General features: G+C 33.1%; 2 protein-coding genes across 7 annotated transcripts in view; one reads left to right on the top strand and one right to left on the bottom strand.

Moving 5' to 3' along the window:
• Nucleotides 1-279: 279 nt before the first annotated feature.
• Nucleotides 280-22371, bottom strand: LOC106060844 (uncharacterized). Of its 4 annotated transcripts, none has more exons than XM_056037584.1 (17): nt 22266-22371; nt 19030-19154; nt 18443-18520; nt 18033-18130; nt 17204-17361; nt 16722-16778; nt 16363-16526; nt 16188-16246; nt 15849-15938; nt 12156-12218; nt 10563-10681; nt 9953-10058; nt 8796-8969; nt 8239-8357; nt 5913-6033; nt 5189-5314; nt 280-5028 (listed from the first exon to the last, which is right to left on the bottom strand). In XM_056037584.1, the coding sequence occupies exons 2-17, from the start codon at nt 19082-19084 to the stop codon at nt 1690-1692; spliced, it is 4926 nt and encodes a 1641-aa protein (XP_055893559.1). In that variant the 5' UTR covers nt 19085-19154; nt 22266-22371; the 3' UTR covers nt 280-1689. The 4 variants fall into 4 exon arrangements, with proteins under 4 accessions (XP_055893559.1, XP_055893558.1, XP_055893556.1 ...); XM_056037583.1 differs by having other exon boundaries at nt 16722-16760; nt 22266-22365; XM_056037581.1 differs by having other exon boundaries at nt 19030-19173; nt 22267-22353.
• LOC106060846 (ATP synthase subunit C lysine N-methyltransferase-like) overlaps nt 22352-22605 on the top strand; it is a 13245-nt gene continuing 12991 nt past the window's right edge. Inside the window, exon 1 of one of the 3 annotated variants that reach the window (XM_013218866.2) lies at nt 22352-22429. The gene's annotated coding sequence lies outside the window, so the exon portion shown is untranslated. Of the gene's footprint in view, nt 22587-22605 lie in introns of all 3 variants that reach the window. The other 2 variants (XM_056037598.1, XM_013218862.2) reach the window with 2 other exon arrangements.

Below are 22605 nucleotides of genomic sequence, written 5' to 3'. Positions count from 1 at the left end.
ACCAGGTAGTCTGAATTACTCAGCTGCACCCTGCTTCAAGCTTTAAAAATATTGGAAAATGAAGACATGATGTTGAGGACTGCATAGTAGAAACTCCAAAAATAATACTCCAGAACTAATGGCTGTTAAAACCATCCTTCAGTATTTTAAACAATAAGATGCTTCAGTATTGGACTTCATTTCCCTTCCTACTTAAGCAGCTAGGTGCAGTATTAAAAATAAAGAATTCAGATATGTTGCAGATAATTTAAATTTTTCATGTGGTACTGTTACTGTCCCCCCCCCCCCCCCTTTTTTTTTTAATTGTTTTTATCTAGGGCATTTTCACACTTACAGCATGCTCTGTGCTATAGTCCTATATCTATTATCATACAGATCATTGGATAGAGGGACTATCTGGGAGAAGGTTTCTGTGCTGCCTCTGGGTGCTCAGTGAACACAACTCTGCTTGAACCCTTCTTAGGTAGCCACGCAGTGAAGTTTTTTTTTTTTACTTTTTATCACACATGCCATTTGTCGAAAAACAAACATAACAATATAAAATGTAGTGCTATGCACAGATTTGTAATTCCTTTTAACTTAAGTTCAATGCTATAGTAAGAAACAAATATGTATCAAAATTCTATTGATGGTTAAAAAATAAAAAGGACCAAGCTCTCACTGTTGTAAATATAAGGACACTTTTTTTTAGTTAACAAGGAATAAGGGATTGTCCTCTCTTCGAAGATAACGGTATTGTATAACAATAGTGTTGAAAGATACTGGTATTGTATAACAATACTGTAGCTGCATTTCAGAAATAATATAGAATGATTTCAGTGAAATTCACATTCCTCGTTCCATATGCTAGGACAAATTTGTACAAAAGCTCCTTCTTCCCTAGTGCTATTAGAGCATGGAATGGGTTGCCTGAACTAGCCAGGAAAACCAGTGACTTGGCGGAGTTTAGATCATTGGTTAACATGCATGACTCAATGCATGACGCGTAGGACATTTTTTCAATCATCTTTTTTGAAGTAACGTCTGTATCATATAAGATAAATAAGTTGTCATATCAAAACTATGTGTAAAATCATTTGGTTGGATAAAAGATGTCAAAGTCTGGTGGCTATCATTCAATAACACACAGAATAGATCTCCCATACTAGGTAAGTTACAGGAACACTTAACAAGGCAAATTATAAGATTATTATCTGAATGTTTCATTTATTTCATAATTTACATATATACAATTGAAACAATCACACAGCTTGAAGAAATGGACAGTATTTTCAAAGAAAACATGATAGATTGGTCAATAACTATCAACAAAAATAGGTATTGGTTGTCAATGTTGCTATGGCAATGCTCTATTTTAAGGCTATTATAAAAAATGCAAATAGATACTTTAAAATTCCATGGAGTAAGTTGAAAGCTCTTATACCCACTTTAATGTTTAAATGCAACCCTTTGTTTATATGCATGGATTTTACCAGTGAGAACATTTAAAACTAGTTTGGCTATTTTAGTACAACACTTGCTCATGAACATGCAATCTTATGTAAAGTGTACTCTAAGTATCTTAGATAACAATGTGTTTTCTTAAAATTAGTGTCAATGAGGTATAAAATAAGCTAACTTGTTCAAATGGGTCCAGACACAGTCAACATACAAGCACTCAATAAAAATACAACTACACAACAACCATGGTCACAATCTAAACTGTGGTGCTTTTATCAAGGGGTCTCTCTTTCTTAATCTAGTGCTGGGACTGTCAGACTCTTCTGTGACACAGCTCCTTGTTATTCTTCTGGGTGTAGTAAGCCCAGGGTCTGTCTTTGAAATTTTACAAGAGGTAACACTACCTTCACTGGATGGTGGAGACTGTGACCTATAGCTTCGATGTCCATCCAACTTGTCTTCTGAAAGCGCTGACAGGTCACACTTTGAGGGCGTCTTCACTATTTCCAGGTTTGTTTTGTTGACTATAGAGTTTTCACTTATGTCTTCAAAAGAGAGTTGCCTGGTAAGCTTGTCCAAATCACCAAAAACTGGCAAGGGCTCATTTGTAGTTTTGTTATCAGGGGTTTTACTCTGTGGCTGAGAGTCAGAGGTTCTAGGAACACTGTAATTGTTTAAGCTGCCTCGAGATGTGTGAGATCCAAAAATACTGTTGGCTAAGTTACCAGATTTTAATGAGCTCCCAAAGCCTGGGTCAGGCACGGGTGAAATGTTCTGTGACAAAGAGGGGCTTAAAAGAAGTGGGCTTAAGTCAGATTTTATAAAAGTAGAAAAGCATGAGCTCTTGCCATTGACCTCCTGATGTGCTACTTCCATTTTAGAGAAGACATTACTTATGCTAGTCCTTGTTACAAAAGAATCTAAAGTGGACTGATGCCTGTCTTTCCTAGTTCCATTGCTTGTACCCCATCTTCCCCGGAGCTTCAGTCTCTTTTTCAGCTGCTCACCTGTGTTCTTATCCACTTTCACCATGAGTTTACTTGCCTCCAGTAGAGCATTAAGGTGAGGTTTATTTGGTAGCTGAGCCAATTTCACCCCACTATTAGAATCATCTGCAACATTTTTTGGAGACATGTCACCTTCTTCTTTTATCTTAATATCTGTCGGTAGAGATTTGCGAGAGCGAGGAGATCTGAGAATTTTAGACGGGCTATGCTTGGGCGTTGAATTCTCATCCGATGTTTCCCCATTTTCAAGATCACGATTTCTTTCCAGCACCTTATGCTTGGCCCTAATGTTGTACCCATTGTTGCCTTCAGTTTTGCCTAAAGGTGCTTCACAATCTTGTGGAGTTTCAGTCTTGACAGTGAGAAGAGGGGTGGTTTTTTCATGACTTAAACCTGTGGCTGTTGGTTCATTCTTTTTTAAACTCCTTCGCGTTACTTTTGTTATTGACCCCTCCTCCTCTTTTATCTCAACAGGTTTTTCTTCTGTTGTGTTTCTAAATAATTTCTTACTTGGTGAAACATCAATAGTCCCTGGTGTTTTTGTCTTCTCAGTGTCATGGATCCTGGTTCGTAGATTTTTTGAACAGTTTTGTTTTATAACATCATCAGAAACTGAACAATTAGTATTTTTATTAACTAAGTTCGTAGAAGGCTCCTCTTTTATTTCTTTAATAACAGGTTCTAATTTTCTTTTTAATTTTTTAGATTTTTTTGTGGTTTCTAACTTTAATTTTGCCTGCAGCTTGTCTTGATGCTTAGAAGTAAGAGTTAATTTACTGTCCAGTTTCTTTTTATGTTTAGATTTGAATGTCTGCAATTTATTCTCAGGTTTCTCTTTATGTTTAGAATTCACAGAGCCAATTAATGTCTCTACATTATCTTCATGCTTTTCTTCATGTTTAGAATTAACCAATCCAAGTACACTATCATCTATTGTATTTGGGGATTTTCGAGAACCAAATGATTTCTTATTGTTCACTATGTCAGTATTATCATCTGACATTTTCCTGGAGGCACTAGGTGATGAAACACTTGTGCTTTCCAGGCGCAGTGGAGTGGTGTCCATGACACGATCAAAAATGTTCTTCTCATCAGTTACATGTTTTGGTTTGCTATGATCACGAGCCTTAGGGAGATCTTCTCCCTCTCCCTCTTTTACCACCATGTAACTGGCCAAGCCTTTGACAGGAGAGTCAGCTTGCTTCTTCAAGCGAAGCTTACTTCTTGGCCTGGACTTTTCATCCTCTTTAGGATCATTGAGTACAATCGTCCTCTCAGTCACAAGGATTTTTCCAGTAGGGACATAGATGTCCCCATCCAAAGTTGGGTAGACACTGTCTACATCCACTCTAGGCGTAGGTGAAAGTTTGAGAGGACTGTTCTCCATTACTTCAGATTCTTGTTTAATTTTCTTTTTTCTACCCCGTTTCTTAGGACCTGGGGTAATAAGGTAGCTGACCTCTGACTTCACAGCCACTTCTAAGGATTCTCTGTTATTGTCAGGACTAGTCAATTTTATTGCAAGCTCATCATCTGTTGGAGGTATTTCTGATTTGATGGTTACACCAGCAGTGGACTGGTCAGGTGGAGACATTACAAGACGAAGCTTTTTAATTTTTGGAGGTGACAACTTGTGTTTCCTTTTCTTGTATTTCTTGTGCTGCTTGTGCGAGGATGGAGATGTGGACTGAGCCTGGGCTGTGTCAGGTGGAGAGAGAAACTGTTTACTTTTCATACCAAAATGATCAAACAGATTTCTCTGCTGATCGACAGGAGAGAGGAGGTCTGTGTTAGTGTCAGATGTAAATACATCCTCCATTTCGGATTGACCCACATCCACATGAAGGACTTGCTCCAGCCTCTCAAGGTGATTCTTCTCATGCTGGTGCTGCTGCTGCTGCATCTTCGTCTTGGACTGCAAAAACAAAGACAGCTTCTTGCTGAGGTCACAGGTCGCAACAAAATTCTTTTTAGGTGGAGATACAGGGACAGTTTTGATAACTGCTGGGACATCATCCTCAGGCTGCTCTTCCATCTCTTTTAACTTGACTTTTCCAAGCCTGCTCATCTGAGCTGAGTGAGTGTTTGAACGGAACTCATCTTCACTACTTTCTAGAGCTGAATCACTCATTATATTGAAGCTGTCCACTGAAAATAAGTTTTCCCTGTGGTTATCTGATGACTTATTCTTCAGAGTGGAGCTAGATGTTGAATCACTAGATGGTCTGGATGTTCTGACTTTGACCTCTTTGCCAAGATTGGATTGGCTAGATGCAACCTTTTTATCTGATTCACTACTCTCTCTATCTTCTTCAATGTAGTCTTTAGGAGTTTTCAAGTTATGCAGATTGAACAAGTTTTCCCGAGGCTGTTTACTGTTTCGAGGAGATAACATTCCATAGTTGCTGTAAATTGAATCAAAGTTATATTCCTGTCGGATCTTTTCAGCCTCTCTGGCACTCAGGTTGAGGTCAGGATCAGTGAGAACTCTAACCTGAGAAAGGAACACACTCTCTTTTAGCTTGAAGAACTGCCGTTTAGTTTTCTCTCTCTTACTAATCATATAGCACAGATTGCGAGCCTGCAAATACAAAAAATGGTTTTGAGCCATCAATAAGCTTCTTTAAAATATGTTACTGACTATAGTTTTAATTTACCCAATAAAAATCTGAATCTAACTAGAGAAAAAAAAAAAAATCTAGCTCTGATGACAATTTGTAAAAAGAAGTCTATTTCCTTACCCGCTCCAGGTCCTGCCTGAGATGGACAAACATCTTCATTCTGGCACTTAAACTGTCCTGCTGTTGTTTTTGCATCCTGTCTTCTTCCTCCATCTTTGGTGTGATCAGAGGCTTGTTGTTGTTGGCCTGTAAAGAAAAATAATTATGAAATATCCTTACTTATAATCTATGAAATTCAATTCAAATAAATCTGCTAAGCAGGGAACAGAAACACATTGTTTATAAGAATGAGCTCACTGTTAGAATTAACATTATGTCATTACATTAACATCCCTTGTATTACATTACATTTAAAACACTTACATTTAAAACACTTAGTTGATAAGAAAAAAAAAAAGGACAGATAAAACTCAACAGAATGTAAACTGCAACAATAATGGTCTACTGTGATTTCACAGGAAAGAAATGTATTACATATGAACAGAAACATACAGCCCAGGCTAAAGTATGAAACTAAAATCTTTTTTCTAGTCATTAAATACTAATGCTTTCTTTTACTTTGTGCTAACTTTAAGTTTGTTGCTTGTCTTCATTTTGTAGCTGGAAAGGGCATCATTGCCCCATTTGTTGTTGTTTGTTACAACAGTTTTCTCTATGTCTGTCATTATATTTCCCTATACTGTGTGCTATCAATGCCAATTACAAACCTTTACACTTTTAGCATAGTTTATAATAATTTTTGTTTAAAGTTTGATGGATCCAACCTGGATAATTCTTAACATACCCTTCTCTTAAGCTTCCAGTACTCAGCCACAATATCCACAGCTTCTTCTGGAATGTAGAACTTGTCTGCAATTTCTTTAACGTCCACCAAGTTGAAGAAATCTTCTTCTATCTGCTGCAGCCTTCAATTAGAATTCATAAAATTACATGAGAGCTTGTACACACAAAATCATTCTTCTAAGTTCAAATTTTCAAAAGGGAAAACTTAATTGTATTGCACCATTGTGCAACAATATATAATAAGTTTAGGACAAAACTAATCTTGTAAAGGGCACAAAAAGTACATTCTATATACTGCATTGAAATTATACAATTAATAAATAGCCTTCTTCTATGCTAATGGGAATCTTTGACAGACCTGCCTACCAAAAAAAGTCCAAATGCGTAACGCTGATGGTCAAAATGCGTATTTTGGCACCAGAATGCGTAACGCGATATGAATATATGTATATATATATATATATATATATATATACTATTAGATTTAGATCTACAATCTAAATCTAGATCAATACGACAATAGAGATAATATCTAGACTAGAATGAATGTAATCTACTCTAGATCTGGGCTTAAGAGTGTTACCGATGCCGTGGATCCGCTACAAACGTAGATCTTGGTCTACTCTTCATCCTTGATCTATTCTATACTAAGACTAAGAATCTAGTCTAGATCTAGACTAGATGGTAGTAGATGTTATCGATCTAGATCTAGATCTAGTCAATCTAAATCATACTACAACTAAATTGGATCTAGATTGTAGAGCAATGTAAGAGAATCATGAAATAACGTAATGACTAGCTAGACTCTAGCTAGGGTCTACATTCTACATCTAGATAAAATTGCTAGATCTATTCATGTATAACAAGTTATCTAGATTCTAGATCTAGAATCCAGATCTAGATCTAGACTAGATATCTACAATGTCACTCAATGTGTTTTGAATCGATAGCACTTCGATATTTATTTCTATACAATGAATACGGGAATCAGGGATTCAACATAATTAATTTCTACTAATGAACTTACAAAAAAAAAAGTCACGTTGGTGTATCAGCTAACTGACGGTACCAACCTAGTCCTTTTACCAACCTGGTACCAACCCGCCACTCCCTCACACTCGCGTTCTTCATTTCTAGACTAAATCTAATTGCTTTTAAGAACCAATCAACGTATAGATCTGGACACAATGTGTTCCCCCACCTTTTCTGTCACCCCCCCCCCCCCCCCCCCCCCGCCGCCAACAGGACGGCTTAGCCTTAGCGTGACCTTCGTGACCGCTCTTAAGCTAGTCAAGAGAGGGGAAAAAAAAATGCGTAACGCGACGGGTTAAATGCGTATTTGCGTACTGACGGTCATTTTTGGGAGATTTTGCGTAACGAATCCGCATTTTGCGTAACGGTAGGCAGGTCTGCTTTGATGTTTTATATCAGATTTTGTTACCTACTGGCTTTGAATCCCTGATAACCATGCTTTACTACACTGAAAACTTAATATGTTGTTTAGTTTGTCCGGAAGCATTTTTTTTCATTCTCCAATGAAATAACTTGAATTAAAATGCATCCCCCCCCAAAAAAAAACAACAACATCCCCTGTCAAATATTCAGCCTGTGAATCCCAGTATCAGATACATGCTCAACTAGCTGATATTTTTTAAGGTGGCCAAATTTTTTTTTGCATCCTGTTTTTTTTCTTTTACACAACATCATACTTTGGGCACATGAATTCTAGTATGTCTCTTACCCCACAACTAAAAGTCCTAAATACATTATTTGGATATTCTTCAACTCCTCAATTCTGTAACTAAATGAAGATCTAGTCCTTTTAACATCCACTTTAATAACTTCTATACATACTAACACATGCATTCATTCAGCTTTTTTTGTATTTTAGAGTGAAAAATAAAATATCATTCTTTTATCTTAACCTGTGTGCCAAAGAAAAATATTAAGTGCTTTAAGAAAAAAAAGGAGGAAAGTATTATCAATTATTATAATTGTTATTAATTAAATAATTGTACTTAGACTTTTTGAAAAAGTATTGTGCTGAAACAGGAAAAAATCTTTTGCAATAATTAACTACTGCAATTTTTATCATGAAAAATGATGAATTTGGCATAATGTTAAATGATAACAGGTTACATTTTCATTTCTTTTTTAGGCTACCACAAGTGATAGAATCAGTAATGGGGTGATTGAGTCAGTAAATCAGCTAGCACATTTAACATAACCACGAATGAAATGTTTCACTTAACATCTAAATATACTATTAAGGGACTAAGGGATAGGTAAAGGTAATAAACTATTATATGAGAAAGCCAGTGGCTTACTTCTCTTGTCTTTTCTTCGTCACTTCCATCTCACTCTCTGTGTCTAAAGCATCCTCTTCTTTCTTAGGAGATTCACAATCTGAAGCATTCCTGTTCTTTGTGTGTTTAGGGCAATAAGCCTGAGATGTGACACAAAACATCATTAACAGATTTTCAATATTTCAAAACAAGTTAACTGCCTTGTAAGCTACATCAATGTTATCTCTTACCCAAAGATAAACTTAAGAATGAAGAGATAGAAAAAAAAAAGTTTCTACACTCTGATTTAATGGATTACTATCCTTTTTCTAGAGTTCATAAAGTACAAAGGAATGAGTGACTATCTAGCCACTACTCATTTTAAGGGGCAATGAAAGAATTTATTAGTTTCTGTCCATAAAACACTATCTTCTCAACTTGCAAGTAAATCCAAAAATTAGCAAGATTAACTATATCAATATTGTTTCTTCTCAGAAATGGAAAACAATTGGTCTTAAAATACATTTTAAAAGAAACATTAAACAAACCAAAAGAGCATTATTCAGGTGTTAAGAGATGAACTCTTTAAAGATACTGACCCTTAGGTGTATACCATCTGCTTCATCAGACTCATCAACGATCGTCCTCATGTCAAGATTATGGGCAAAGCCACAAGTAACGTGGAAGGCAGTCTTACACTGTTTGACAGAACACTGTATACAAGCTCCCACCCGCTCTTTACACAGACTGCAGACCAAAGCCCACCTGGATGGCTGGAAACAGAGATCAAAGCTTGTAATATCTTTTTGATCAATATATTTCCTATCTAACCAAATTTAAAATGTTACTTCTAGATGTGACAAAACAGGCAAAGCTATTTAGTTTTTATTGAATATGTTAACATCCTAGCTGTATTATCCACCTGTTGTTTTTATTTAATTGTGGAATCCATATATTACTTTGAAATATCGAAATAAAGGAAATCATAGCTTTTTTTAAAATATATTTTTATGCTTCCCCCCTTTTTTTTAAAAGGGACAATAATGACTATTTTGTTTCAATTAAAATTGAAAGCTGTGACTGAATTTAAAGTAATTTAAAGCAGATAATCCTGCATGTGTTCACCTTATTATTTTTATTATTAAATTAGACACCATTAAGAATCAAAATCTTTTGTAAACTTCAGTATCCAACAGAAGGCTAACAACATATACATACAGTGCTTTTTGTTGTGATGGTATGCAATGGTAAGGTGTACTGACACCTTTTTCAATGTGGGGGAAAATGATTACTTTTCTTCTATTTTAACATTTATTATTAATTTATTAGTAGTTAAAATCTAGGCAATTCATCACTGAGTACCAGCACCTATTTTAAAAAAAAAAAAAAGTACTGTATATATATACATAAAAACATAAACATATAAAAAATATAACATAATACTTCTAAACTTGAAACTTCCCTAAGTTATAAAACCTGTATCTTTCAAAACTAGTATCATATAAAATGTATGCCTTTGTTTTAAAACTTAATTTCTAGTTTAACTTAAGCAGTAATTTAACCTCTACTGTGACTACAACTGGTCAGAGTTTAATGTCAGTGACCACCATAAAAATTAATAATTTTACTCCCCAACAAACGCCAGTACCCTTTGTAGCTGTGTGAAAACAGAGTGTAAAACAATGTCTTAGCTTCCAAGCTAATCAACATGATATAATTGAATACTATATCACTAAAAGAATATACAGTTTCTTACTGGTATATTTGAGATTTTAGTTACAGGTTCCATTTTCTCTGGACAACCAATGCTGACTTCTGGAATCCAAAGAGCACAACTGACGTGAGTCCATTTTGTACCACTCCTATAGTAATAGATAAAAAAAAACTTTTAAGTTCATCTTTTTTTTATGTTGGTTTTTCTTTTTTATGGCTATATTTGGAGAAGCTCATACATTCCCAAAGAAAAACAGATCAGAATGTTGCTCATGAATGACATCAATTGAAACAAGTTTGACAAATACAAAAAGGAAGAAAGAGAACAAATAAATATGACAGAGACAGAAAGTGGCATTGGGTGTACATTTTAAGCAGGATTGCTTATTACACTGAAATAAAATTGTATTTAACTTGAAATTCTATTTTAATTGATGAAGGTTCAGCAATTTTTACTAAGGGAATATATGAGATGACAGATTTATAGATACAATTACAATTATTCCCTAGGATGTGGTATTGATGCATATTTCAATCATTCATATATTTTTTTTAAATAAATAAATGAATTTTAATGAATACACATCCAAAATGAAAAACAAATTACTTTATACATGTTAACAATTTTTAAAAAAAGAGGCATTTCTACTAACTTTGTAGATTTCATAGCACCGCCTCGTTTAGGGCACAATAAACACATCGGCTTAATGCCCAGGGCACATATTCGACACAACCAGCTGCCTTCAGGAATAGTCTGAATACCATAACATGCCTGTAGGAAGAAAAATAATATTTTTTTTATTATTACATGAAATATAAAATGCAGGCTTCAAACTTTTCAAATGGAATAGCCACACATAAAGGTCTACAAGACAACGTTTAAGTTTATCAATAAAACTCCAAGCATATTATATTGATTTGAGTGATACCCTATCATGCTAACATACATGGCATATTGTTTGTGAGGAGTGGATCTCTAGGTCACACTGGGCTATTAAAGCATTAACTATTAGTTAGATTAAGAATACTTTAACCCATTAGCTCCTTCAGCAGTTGGAAACGTTTTCCCGTTTTTGTCCTAAACCGTTGTAAAACGTTTTTAAAATCCCCTATTCAATATACTTGCTTTAAACTTTTTAAAAAGAAGATTTCTTCTAGTCTCGTTGCAAGCATGATTACAAATCATTTTGGAGATTACCGTTTCTATTTTTAATAAAATCAGGAAGATTTTTATTGTTAAAATAATTTTTCCAACGAACAGGCCCATAGCTCCAGTGCATAAGCTCCACGTGGGAAAATGGGTATTTTTTAAGCTTTTTTTAATATTCTAATAGTATTAAATGTATATATTTTTTGAAACTAGACATATTGTTTTATTTTTTTAAAGTTGTTTGTTTGTTTATATGTATTAGATCTTAAATTTGATTTTTTTTTTTTAAATATTTTTTAGGATTTTTTAAAATTTGGAGTTATCCCTCTTTGCTTAGGGCCTAGAAAGGGTATTTCTTAACCGGAAATAAGAGCGATTGGGTTAAATATCATGTTACTCATTATTAGATACATTTAGGCGCTAATCCATACATTTTGTTTTGCTTTCAGAAGATTTGTGACCATTAAACGTTATCATTCATTGTCAATAAAATCTAGACCTAATCTAATTTATCCATCTCTATCTACGTAATCAAGATCTCTCAGCACATACTATCTAGACATACATGCAACAGATCTTTTCTATAGATTAGACCTTAGATAGTTACAAAAAAAAGATCTTTGTCTAGATCTAATCGCAATTGCTTCAGAAATGAATATTATTACATAGAGATCTAGATTAGTTAAAAACTCATGCAGGACGGCATGGAATGAACGGGGGCAGGGTTCAAATTAGGGGCCATCAAAATGATAGTGCAAAGGCAAAGGGAATAGCTGCAGGACATACTACACACTCAGTGCAGGCAGCCATTCAAGGTCTAGAAACTCTAATTAAAGACTCTAGACTAGACCTAGACATTTATCTAACTGGTTGAAATCACTGTAGATCTAGATTATTAGATTTATCTAGAGTCTAGAAATAGAAATTTTTAGACATTAAATTCGAATTTATCATTATTACTAAGTAAAGGTAACAAAAACTTTTTATAAAATTATCTGCATTGTTAATTAGACTTGAATGACAAATACAATTTATTTCAAGGCGCACCATAATGTCACTTGCATAATGTTCAGTTACTTAGTGAAAACCCACTTACCTGATGTACACATATATCACAGCCATCGCAGAAAACCATTTCATTGGTGTCTTCACTTTCCAACTAGGGAAAAAAAATCAAAACACTTGGTGTGAGAACAAAAACTTGTGCATCATATACAAGGGGGAAAAAATGCAAACATAGGTTTACTAAAGCTAATAGCATGGTGCAAGACACAATATTTAGGAAAGTTTTATAGTGTTGCCTTTAATGTTTTCAACCACAAACATCGATATTTGGTAGTTTCATTTTAAAAACCATTATTAATTTCTTATATGAAGCTTTTCAAACATCAAATGTTTTTCCTGTTGATACAAGCTATATATATAAAAGGACAATTTTTTAAATTGCTATTTTTAGAAAATTGTCTGGATAGATTAGCTGAAGATTTTAAACAAAACATTTTTAATGTATTATTCTTTACCTTTTGTTTTCAGTTGCTCATGTATTTAATTTTAATTTTCTTTACAGAAATAGATTTCTCAGACTCATACATAGAAGTTTTGTATTTCTTTTCATAAAGGTACCAGTAGAGAAAATGGGAAAAAAAAAGGGGGGGGGGGGGCAAACAAAACTTTACCATCTTATCTTATATAATACAGACGTTACTTCAAAAAAGAAGATGATTACGTCCTACGCGTCAATTACGTCATGCATATTAACCAATGACTTAAATTCTGCCAAGTCACTGGTTTTCCTGGCTAGCTCAGGCAACTTATTCCATGCTCTAATAGCACTAGGGAAAAAGGAGTATTTGTACAAATTTGTCCTAGCATATGGGATGAGGAATGTGCCTTTATTTTTGTGTCTTTCTGAGTATTTTATTAAATTTTGTTTTTGTATTTGAAGATTAAGGTTCAGTGTTTTATGTATAATTGCTACTTTACTTCTAAGTCTTCTATCCTGAAGGCTTTCTAAATTTAGTGATTTAACTAAAGGTGTTACTCTAGTCAAATGTGAATATTCGTTTGTTATGAATCTCACTGCTCTATTTTGTGTCTGTTCTAGTTTCTTAATGTTTTCTTGAGTTGGGGGGTCCCAAACAGAGTATGCATATTCTATTATTGGCCAAACCAAGGTTAAATAACATTTTAGTTTTTTGTTCTTTTTTGATTTATAGAAATTTCTTTCAATAAACCCTTTAATGCTTTGTTTGATTTTTTGATAGTTTCATCAATATGTGAATTCCATGACAGTTTTTCATTTATTATAACACCTAGGTATTATGCGTTTTTAGTTTGTGTTACTGGTTTACCATGAATAAGATAAGTGGATTTTATTTGTTTTTCGCTTTTTTGTTACTCCTAATAACTGACATTTTTCTGGGTGAAAAGACATGCTCCAACTTGATTCCCATTTCGTAATTTATCTTAATTTCTTTTTGTAAAATTTCTGTATCTTGTGTTGTTTTTATTGTTCTATATATTATGCAATCATCTGAGAATAATCTGACTTTTGTTCCTGAACTAATGCAATTTGGTAAATCGTTTATGTAAATTAAAAATAGTAGTGGACCTAAGACTGTTCCTTGAGGTACGCCTGAGTTTACTGTTATTGGTGTTGATTTAGAGCCATTTATTATTACAGTTTGTTCTCTCCCTAACAGAAAATCTTTAATCCACTGATGCAATGGACCATCAATGCCAAAATATTTTAATTTTTTAAGCAAACTATGGTGGTGAACTTTATCAAAAGCTTTGGAAAAATCTAGTAAGATAGAATCTATTTACTCACTGTTATCTAAACCTTTTGAAAAATCATCAATTAGTCCTATTAGTTGTGTTTCACATGATCTATATTGCCTAAAACCATGTTGGTATGGAGTAAGGACATTATGTTTGTCTAAGTGGTTTATGATCTTGCCACATATTATGTGTTCTAGGATTTTACATGCGATGCTGGTAAGTGATACTGGTCTGTAATTTCCTGGGTCTGATTTTTCTCCTTTTTTTAAATAGAGGGGTGACATTAGCTTCTTTCCAGTCCATTGACACTCTGCCCTGGTTAAGAGATGCCTGAAAAAGTATTTTGAACACTGGTGCTAGCTCATTGCTTAGTTCTTTGAGTAATCTAGCTGGAATACCATCAGGTCCAGATGCTTTATTAGGTTTGATGTTGGCTAATAGTTTTTGCATTCCCTTTTCTTGTACTTCTATATATCCTATGTTGTCTACTTGGTTCAAATTAAGAATATGTCTTTGTCTCCTGGGGCTGAGAATGCTGATGCAAAGTATTTGTTTAGGATGTTAGCTTTAGTTTCATTATCATTGTGTGTTAAGTTGTCTTCCCCTTTTAATGGCGCTATGCCTGTTGTTTCCATTTTCTTAGACTTAATGTATGACCATAGGTTTTTGTTGTTATCTTTAGATATTATATTGTTTATGTATTCACTCTGCAGCTGTCTGCTTACTTTTTGGGTTAGGTGTTTAATTTTTATGTACTTTTTATAAACACTTTCTGCCTTAGTTTCTTTAAATTTTCTATAAAGGTTTTCCTTCTGTTTACAAAGCTTCTTTAATCTATTACTAAACCAGCATTTATTTATTTTGTTTGAAGTGTATTTAGTTTGTATATGGTTTTCTATAATGTTTTTAGGATAGTTTTTTATGAGATTCCAGAGGTCATTGACTGGTTGGTTAATGCCTCTTTCTGATAAGAATGCTGGTTGAAAGTTTAATGCAGCTTGATGTAGTTGTGTTAGGTTGCATTTGTTCCAGAGTAAGATTTTTCTTTTGGTTTTTATATTGGCTACTGCTTTTATCTGACTGTATTTTTATGATCTCATGGTCTGATAGACAAGGGATGATATCATAATCTACTACTAATCCAGGTCTGTTGGTTAAGAAGAGATCTAATGTGTTGTTTAATCTAGTTGGCTTTTTAATGATTTGATCTAAACTTAAGTTGTGTAAAGTTTCTATAAAAAGCTCATTTATGTCCTTAAGGTTTTGGTGTTTATCTATGGTTAGTGTTTTCCAATTTATATCAGGTAGGTTGAAATCACCCATAATCCAAAAAAACTGCATTTTTATTTGTCTCTTTAAGTGTAGTAAACTGATTACATAGTTCTTGCATGTATTCTAAACTAGAATTTGGAGGTCTGTGTCACATACTAGTTTTAGAACCACTGTGACACTAAGTGAGTTGATAGTCACTTGACTATTCCGTGTATTTGCACAAAGTAAATTTTGGTCTGTAACTGAACACCTCAGTTGATCTTGGACTCCTGTAGAGAGAGGAGTGTTATATTTTTCCCTATCATAGTGTATAAGTATTAAAGTAATATTGATTGTGTATGCAGTGTACATTTCATTGGATTAATATGAAACAGGATGTATAATTTATGATGGTTGAAGCTGCCAATATCTATTGTGGAATATGTATATTATTTTATGTAATAAAAAACCATGTCTGCTAACCTCGAGTCTATTGGTGATTCTACATGTTGTGGTCGGAGAGCTCAGTACGTTAGTATACTTACGCATCAGCAAATCTAGTGCGTGTGTGAAAGTATTTAAATAAGAAAAGAACATTATAATAGTACCAGACGAGGTATTTACATCACACAAGAAGCAGACTAATTCAGGAGCATATAGACAGTTACAGTCTGTAAATACTGCCTATTATTAGGGATGTTGATGTGGTATTAATTTTACAAAATGTTGATTCTATATTTTTATATATATATATTACCATGTGGCAAACATCACAAGCCACATCTTCATCATACTCAATTCCAAGACCTTCTTCTGTCTTCTTCAAAGCATTCGTTTTGATGTAGCACTGAAAAGTAAAATGACACACATCTTGTAGCTATTGCAAAACTAATTATATTGATATAATTTGTATTACCATTTTAAGAAATATATATATATATAATTAAAATGTTAAACATTAAAAAGTGTTTTAAAAACACAATAACAACTATGACTGATGAAAAAAAAACAATAACTATTGGACTTCTATTTCTAACACACAATGGCACATTCTGAAATAGAAATTAAAATTTTTTTTTTAATGAATTAAAGTTACCTGGTTTTCCAATTCTTCAATCATTCTTTCCATGTTCCACTCATTGATAAGTTGCAGCCCTGTTGATAAATAAATTTATCACTTTGGTACACTTTCATTATTCATTTAACAACACAACTAATTTCATGAGGAAGATGCACATTTTTTATAAAAGCTAAAAATTTTAGCAACTAACCCATTTCTTCTCGGTCGTCATTGACCAACTCCAGCCAAGTCACATCTTGATCATCCAGGTCATAACGGACGATTTGCTCAGCCAAATCCTGCATACCTGTCAACTCATGAATGCCAGCCTGGTATGTATCATCAACTTTCTCATGAAGATATTTGCGAAGAGGTCTGAACAATATAAAGAAAGAAACAAATAATTAAAATAGAAAGCAAATGAACTAAATTCCTTTTTTTTTTTCAAGAGGAATGAAAAAGATCTCAAAATATTTTTTTTTAAAAAAAAAAAGCTTTTTCTTTGCAGGCATGTATTTGTTATTTTCACTAAAAGAAAATGTAAGCAAAAACAAATTGCTGAGGACTTACAACTTAAAATCTCCAGTTTTAGCATTTTTTCTCATGTCCCTGTAGAAAGGCAGATGTCTAAATTTACATAGGTGTCATGCTAATAAGTTTTATGCATATCAATTTAATTTTACACAATTTTGTAATATTCCCTGTACAGACAGGAACAATATTCAAAATTGCAGAAATAGTTCTAGTTCTGAATGTATAAATATTCCATCAAGATAAAGTAACAGTAGCCAACTAAAATGGGACATGTGGCTGAATGGCAAAAAAACGCTAGGTTACAAGGGGGCTCAAGTTCAAATTCCAAATTGAGTTGTATTTTCTGAGTCCCCCCCCCCCCCCCCCCAATTGGTCCACAAAACAGATTGGACCATAAGCACACTGAGCATGATATAAGCATAAAACATGCAAAACAAAAACAGTTTTTAAAAAAATAATTAATTAAATATTTCTTGTTGATTGAATGTTTAAGAAATTAAATTGAATTCAATTTTTACCTGATGGTTATTGGTGGGATTTCTTCTTCATTAACTGGCACCTGGACACCCTTCTCCCATTCTTGCCTCCAGGGATCTGATATAACAAAATACTCACTTTCAAATAGTATTTCTGTATCTGCCATTTTCATGGCGCTGATCAAATCTTTGCGGAAAAGCTGTTTAATAAAATACAAACTTTTAGAATACAAATTCAACAAAACAATTGTCCACAAAATGTTGAAGTACTTAAAAAAATTCAAGACATTTTTATATTGTTGAACAATATTTTATCCTGTAATACAATGTTGAGGTAAAAGTAGCTGTTGTAGGCTAATGTGGACTTTTCACAGCTTTATTCTAATTCCAATTTGTTTCTGGCATTGGAGAGAAGAAAAAAAGATAAAATCTTCAGCATTCCACAACAGGGGACAAGAATATGGAGATTCCTTCAATGGTCAACAGACAAACTGTTTCAACGACAAATTGTTATTAACTACTAGTTCATGAATAAATGGGAGAAAGACAAATGGCTCACCAAAAATTGGTTCACATCACCTTTTTTTTATGTAAACAATTTTCAGGAACAAATTGTTACTAAACCAGTTGTTTGTAAACCATTTGTGATGGGATCAAGCAAATGATAGAGAGAGTAGTTTATGTCCAGGGTCAGGCTAAGACTTACAGAAACAGTGCCAGAATGCTTTCAAATGCTTTGAAGGATGTCAATAATCATAAATGGGAATTTGGATATATATGGTTTCAGCACTTACAATTAAGAGTTTAAAGGTAAATGCAGAATGTGTCCTGTTCTATAACACAAAATTCATGAATTGATAAGCTTCCTTACCTCAGCAGGTTTATTATGGCTAGTGTTGGGTCCAGTAGCTTTAGTGATGATATTGGGGCTCCTCTTGCTCATTTTACCTTGCTTGGTCATCTTGCAGGCTACATGACAACACAAGAATATGCATTTAACATATGACAATGACATCACTAATACATTTTAGCTGTACCCTTTAAATATTCCTAAATAACATTTGAATCTTTTTTTTTCAAAGTATAAATTGTGAATAAATGCATTTATCTATTAGCTACACATGTCTTCTATTCAAATATAATACTTAATAATAGGTAAAAAAAATGAATTAAAAATTATAGCACATTACTTCGATTCAAATATAACTCTTAATAATGAGACACCTAAATAAGTGCAAAGATAAATTAAATATTATAGCAAACAAAAAGTTAAACTCTCACTGTGAGCCTTTCCCTTTCTCATTACAGGCTGCTCGTCTTCATCACTGCTGTATTTGTCTTTCTTACACACTCCAGTCTCTAGAAATCAAGAAGTATTTCATTTAAACAAAAAAAAAAAAAACCTTGTGCTATTTCTGCATTTGACTGCAAATTTAAATTTTGTCTAGGTGCAAAGCAGCAGAAAGGGGGCAGAACACTACTAAATTGATTGCCTTTCTTTTCTGGGTTTTCTGGTAATACATTTTTTGTTTAACATATTTAGAAACTTCAACATTTTTTAAGAAGTATTTCTAGAGATAACATTTTGACACAAATAATGCTTTAATTTACAGTATCATGATTTCTATATTCATAGTGATGGACAACTTCTCATCAAGTATATATATTGGTTTGTTTTTTTTTTGTGTACATATTAAAAACTTACATTACTTTTCATTCTACTGGTTATTTAATTATATAAGGGAATGCTTAATCTTTCTTTAAAAAAATTAATGTTTTTGGTGGAATTTCATTGAATGCAATTGAAATTTAATATGAAACTTAAAATTTGTAACTACAAAAAACAGAACAAGAGTAGACAAAGTTACCTGGGCTGTCATCTCTTTTTCCTGTATTTTTTTTACAACCTTTAGTCAGTGGCATTGTAGTTGGGGCTTTCAAACGCTCAGTAGTAAGATGAGTACGGACACAGAAATAATGCCAAGACTCTGGACTGAAATTGTATGCAACACAAGGTAAAACAAAAAGAAAATCTTTATTAAATACTTATTAACTGTCGTGATTCAATGTTATGATTCTTAATTAAGAAATTTTATTACTACTAAAAAACAATTTTAGTTTAATATATAATTGTAATATTATGTCACGTTTTTAGTGTTCAATTTTTTAGCCATTTTAAAAAAAAATATATTTATTGTTAACAAATACAAATACAAAGATCTGTTGTAAATAGCTGAATTACAAATAGAATAAAAGCATAATGGATATCTATTGTATTACTCAGACTCTAGGCTAAATAGACATGATAATCTGACACTTTTCAATCACTCTAATCCAGTGATGCCCCACCTAAGTTTAATTTCCAACACTCCTGTTGTGGGCCAAATTAACTATTTTTATTAGAAATTTGTGGATCTAGTTATTCTAGTACTTACATTAATTAATGGGATATCTGAAGATTTTTTTTTTGTTTTTTTTTTTATGCCTCAAAAAATGGCTTCATTTCTCTACTTAATATGTGAGCAACAATGTATCTCTAGCCTTACGACCAACTCGTTTTCTTGTATCTTTTGGTAAATATGATCTTCCAATATCTAGAGATAGTTCAACAAGACGAACCAAAAATGTTGTCATATTTGTTTCATAATGCCTTTTATGTGTTGTTGTTTTTTAAACAGTCACACTTTCTTTATTAAAAAAATCTGTTGGCTTACTATCATGTTCCACAAAAAAGTAAAGATCCAATTCTACATTCAATTCAGTCCTATTTCATAAATGCATTTAAATGTTAAAGGTCATGGTACCAATCCACCAGAGAAAAAGTAAGGGCCCCAACGTAGGTAAAGATACATTTGTCAACCTTTTTTTTTTTATTGGAGGGGAGATTTTCTACTCTTTCTGCCACGTCACTGGCAAGGTCTAGCCAGCAGACCATATCTTGGGCACCTCTTCTCTATTCACTATTCTGATGCAGTGTCAAAGTATACATTAGCAGCACACAACTGGTTATGTAGTTTCCAATCTTGGATTTGTCTTTTACTCAATTATCGTCTTTTGATCACACATAAGTCAGCTCTGCACGGGTCTCTGTAGCTGTAAAGAATCTAAGGCTAGATCCAACCATATCTGACAACGAAGTCAACAAAAAAAACTAGTTGTGTCATTCATTATATTTATTTTTTGCCTATCCTTGACTACTGCAATGCTGTGCTAGCAGATATATCTGATTACAAAATCGATAAGTTGTATCAGAACAACGCTGCAAGAATAGTCTTACAAAAAAAAAAACAAGTCACAATTCTGCAATCTAATTCACTCTTGCAACACTGCTCGACTCTTGAAGAGATCTGCTATCAACTATGAGAAGCGTGCATGGGACCTCCACTGACAAATATCATGGAGGATGTTTCTCTTCTTTGGGAGAAATTGGTGGAATATAACTACTGTATGGCTAAAAAATGTCATAGGGAACTAGCAGCAACAAATATTAGGGTATTTTGGGCATCACTGTTCGAGATCTAGAATATCTAGATCTACACCTGGTCTAGACCTAAAATCTTAGATATATATAATAAATAAAGTATTAAGATTATTATTAACAAGTTAGACGAGTCAAGGCAGGACTAGACTCAAATCACAACAAATGGGATGCTACTCTGTTAATGCTAACATTGTATGATTGCTACTTTGAAAGTGTCACTCACTGACACTGAAGTGACCCAAAACTGAAAATTTAAGCTTCTCTAGAGTAGAGATTAGATCTAGATGGTTAGTGCTACTCAGAATCATCACTAGATCTAGATTTAACTTGATTAGTAGAGATTGATCTAGAATCTAGATTCTATAGTCAATACTATCTAATAGCTTTTTTTGGATTCTATCATTCTCTAGACTCTAAGACTCAATCTTATCTTATATAATACAGACATTACTTCAAATTACGTCCTACGCATCATGCATGTTAACCAATTCATGACTTAAATTCTGCCAAGTCACTGGTTTTCCTGACTGGCTCAGGCAACCCATTCCATGCTCTAGGTTTAATAGCACAAGGCCTGACTAGGCTAGGTAAGAAGGAGCATTTGTACAAATTTTTCCTAGCATATGGAGCGTGGAATGTGCCATTATATTATATAATTGTGTCTTTCTGAGTATTTAATTAGATTTTGTTTTTGAAGATTATGGTTCAGTGTTTTATTTTTGTGTATAATTGCTACTTTACTTTTGAGTCTTCTATCCTGAAGGCTTTCTAAATTTAGTGATTTTACTAACTAAAGCTAAAGGACTGGTGTTACTCTAGTCAAATGTGAATATTATTCGTTAGTTATGACATGAATCTCACTGCTCTATTTTATTTTTGTATCTGTTCCAGTTTCTTAATAGATATACCTTTCTTGAGTTGAGGGGTCCCAAACAGAGGATGCATATTCAATGATATTCTATTATTGGCCTTTACAAAACAAGCTTACTTAAATAGCATCTTAGTTTTATGTTCTTATTTGATTTAATTTAATATTTATTATTTATAGATAGATGTCTAATGTCTAGATCTAGAAATTTCTTTTAATAAACCCTAATAATTTAATAGTAATAATTATTATAATAATAAAAATAAATGCTTTGTTTGATAGTTTCATCAATATGATTGAATATCATAATATCTAAATATGCAATATCATCATGAATGATCATGATCATCATACATCACTGAATATGGGATCAATTCTAGGACTAGACTCTAGTCTCTAGATATCTATATAGTACTATATACTATAGACATAGTAGACTATTAGATACTTCAATACTTAACTATAGACAGTATAGAGTGTAGTGAACTATAACAAATGTCGAAATGTTACAAGTCAGTAATGACAAAAAAATGAGTCAGAGCCAGGTATCAAATTATAAAGATTTCAATTTCAATAAAAAAAATATCATCAATTCTCTAGTCAAATAATTAACTCTAACTTCTAAGCATAATAAGACCAAATACCCAGTTTTACAGAGGAAATAATCGAAAACAAAATTGCATTATGTTGTAACTCAAATAATCCATTAGAATGAATAAGAAACATTGATAATGATAAAATGAATCCTTTCCAACCTAAATTCATTTTCCAAAACAATACTATGCACTATGGTATGTTTGGCGCCATGATGGCGAATTTCGTCCAAAGTCACGTGAGCTAAGGGAGATAAACAAATATGTAAATAAGTAGCAAACAGCAAACGTTATTTTTCTTTATGAAGAAAAAAAAATTTTCTGAGGTTATTTTCTATAGATCTAGTTTCTGACTAATGGATTCAGGTCTAGATCTATATTAAGACTAATATCTAGTTCAGTCTTTTTTTTTTCATGTCAGCGGATAGTCTAGATCTGGTCAAGATAGAATCTAGATCTACTTTCTAGTACTTGATTCAACAAGTAGGCCAATGATCTACCC

The sequence above is a fragment of the Biomphalaria glabrata genome, chromosome 8, assembly GCF_947242115.1.
Source record: "Biomphalaria glabrata chromosome 8, xgBioGlab47.1, whole genome shotgun sequence".
NCBI lineage: Eukaryota > Metazoa > Mollusca > Gastropoda > Planorbidae > Biomphalaria > Biomphalaria glabrata.
Note: the sequence above shows the minus strand (reverse complement) of the source record. Positions and strands in the feature narration are given on the sequence as shown.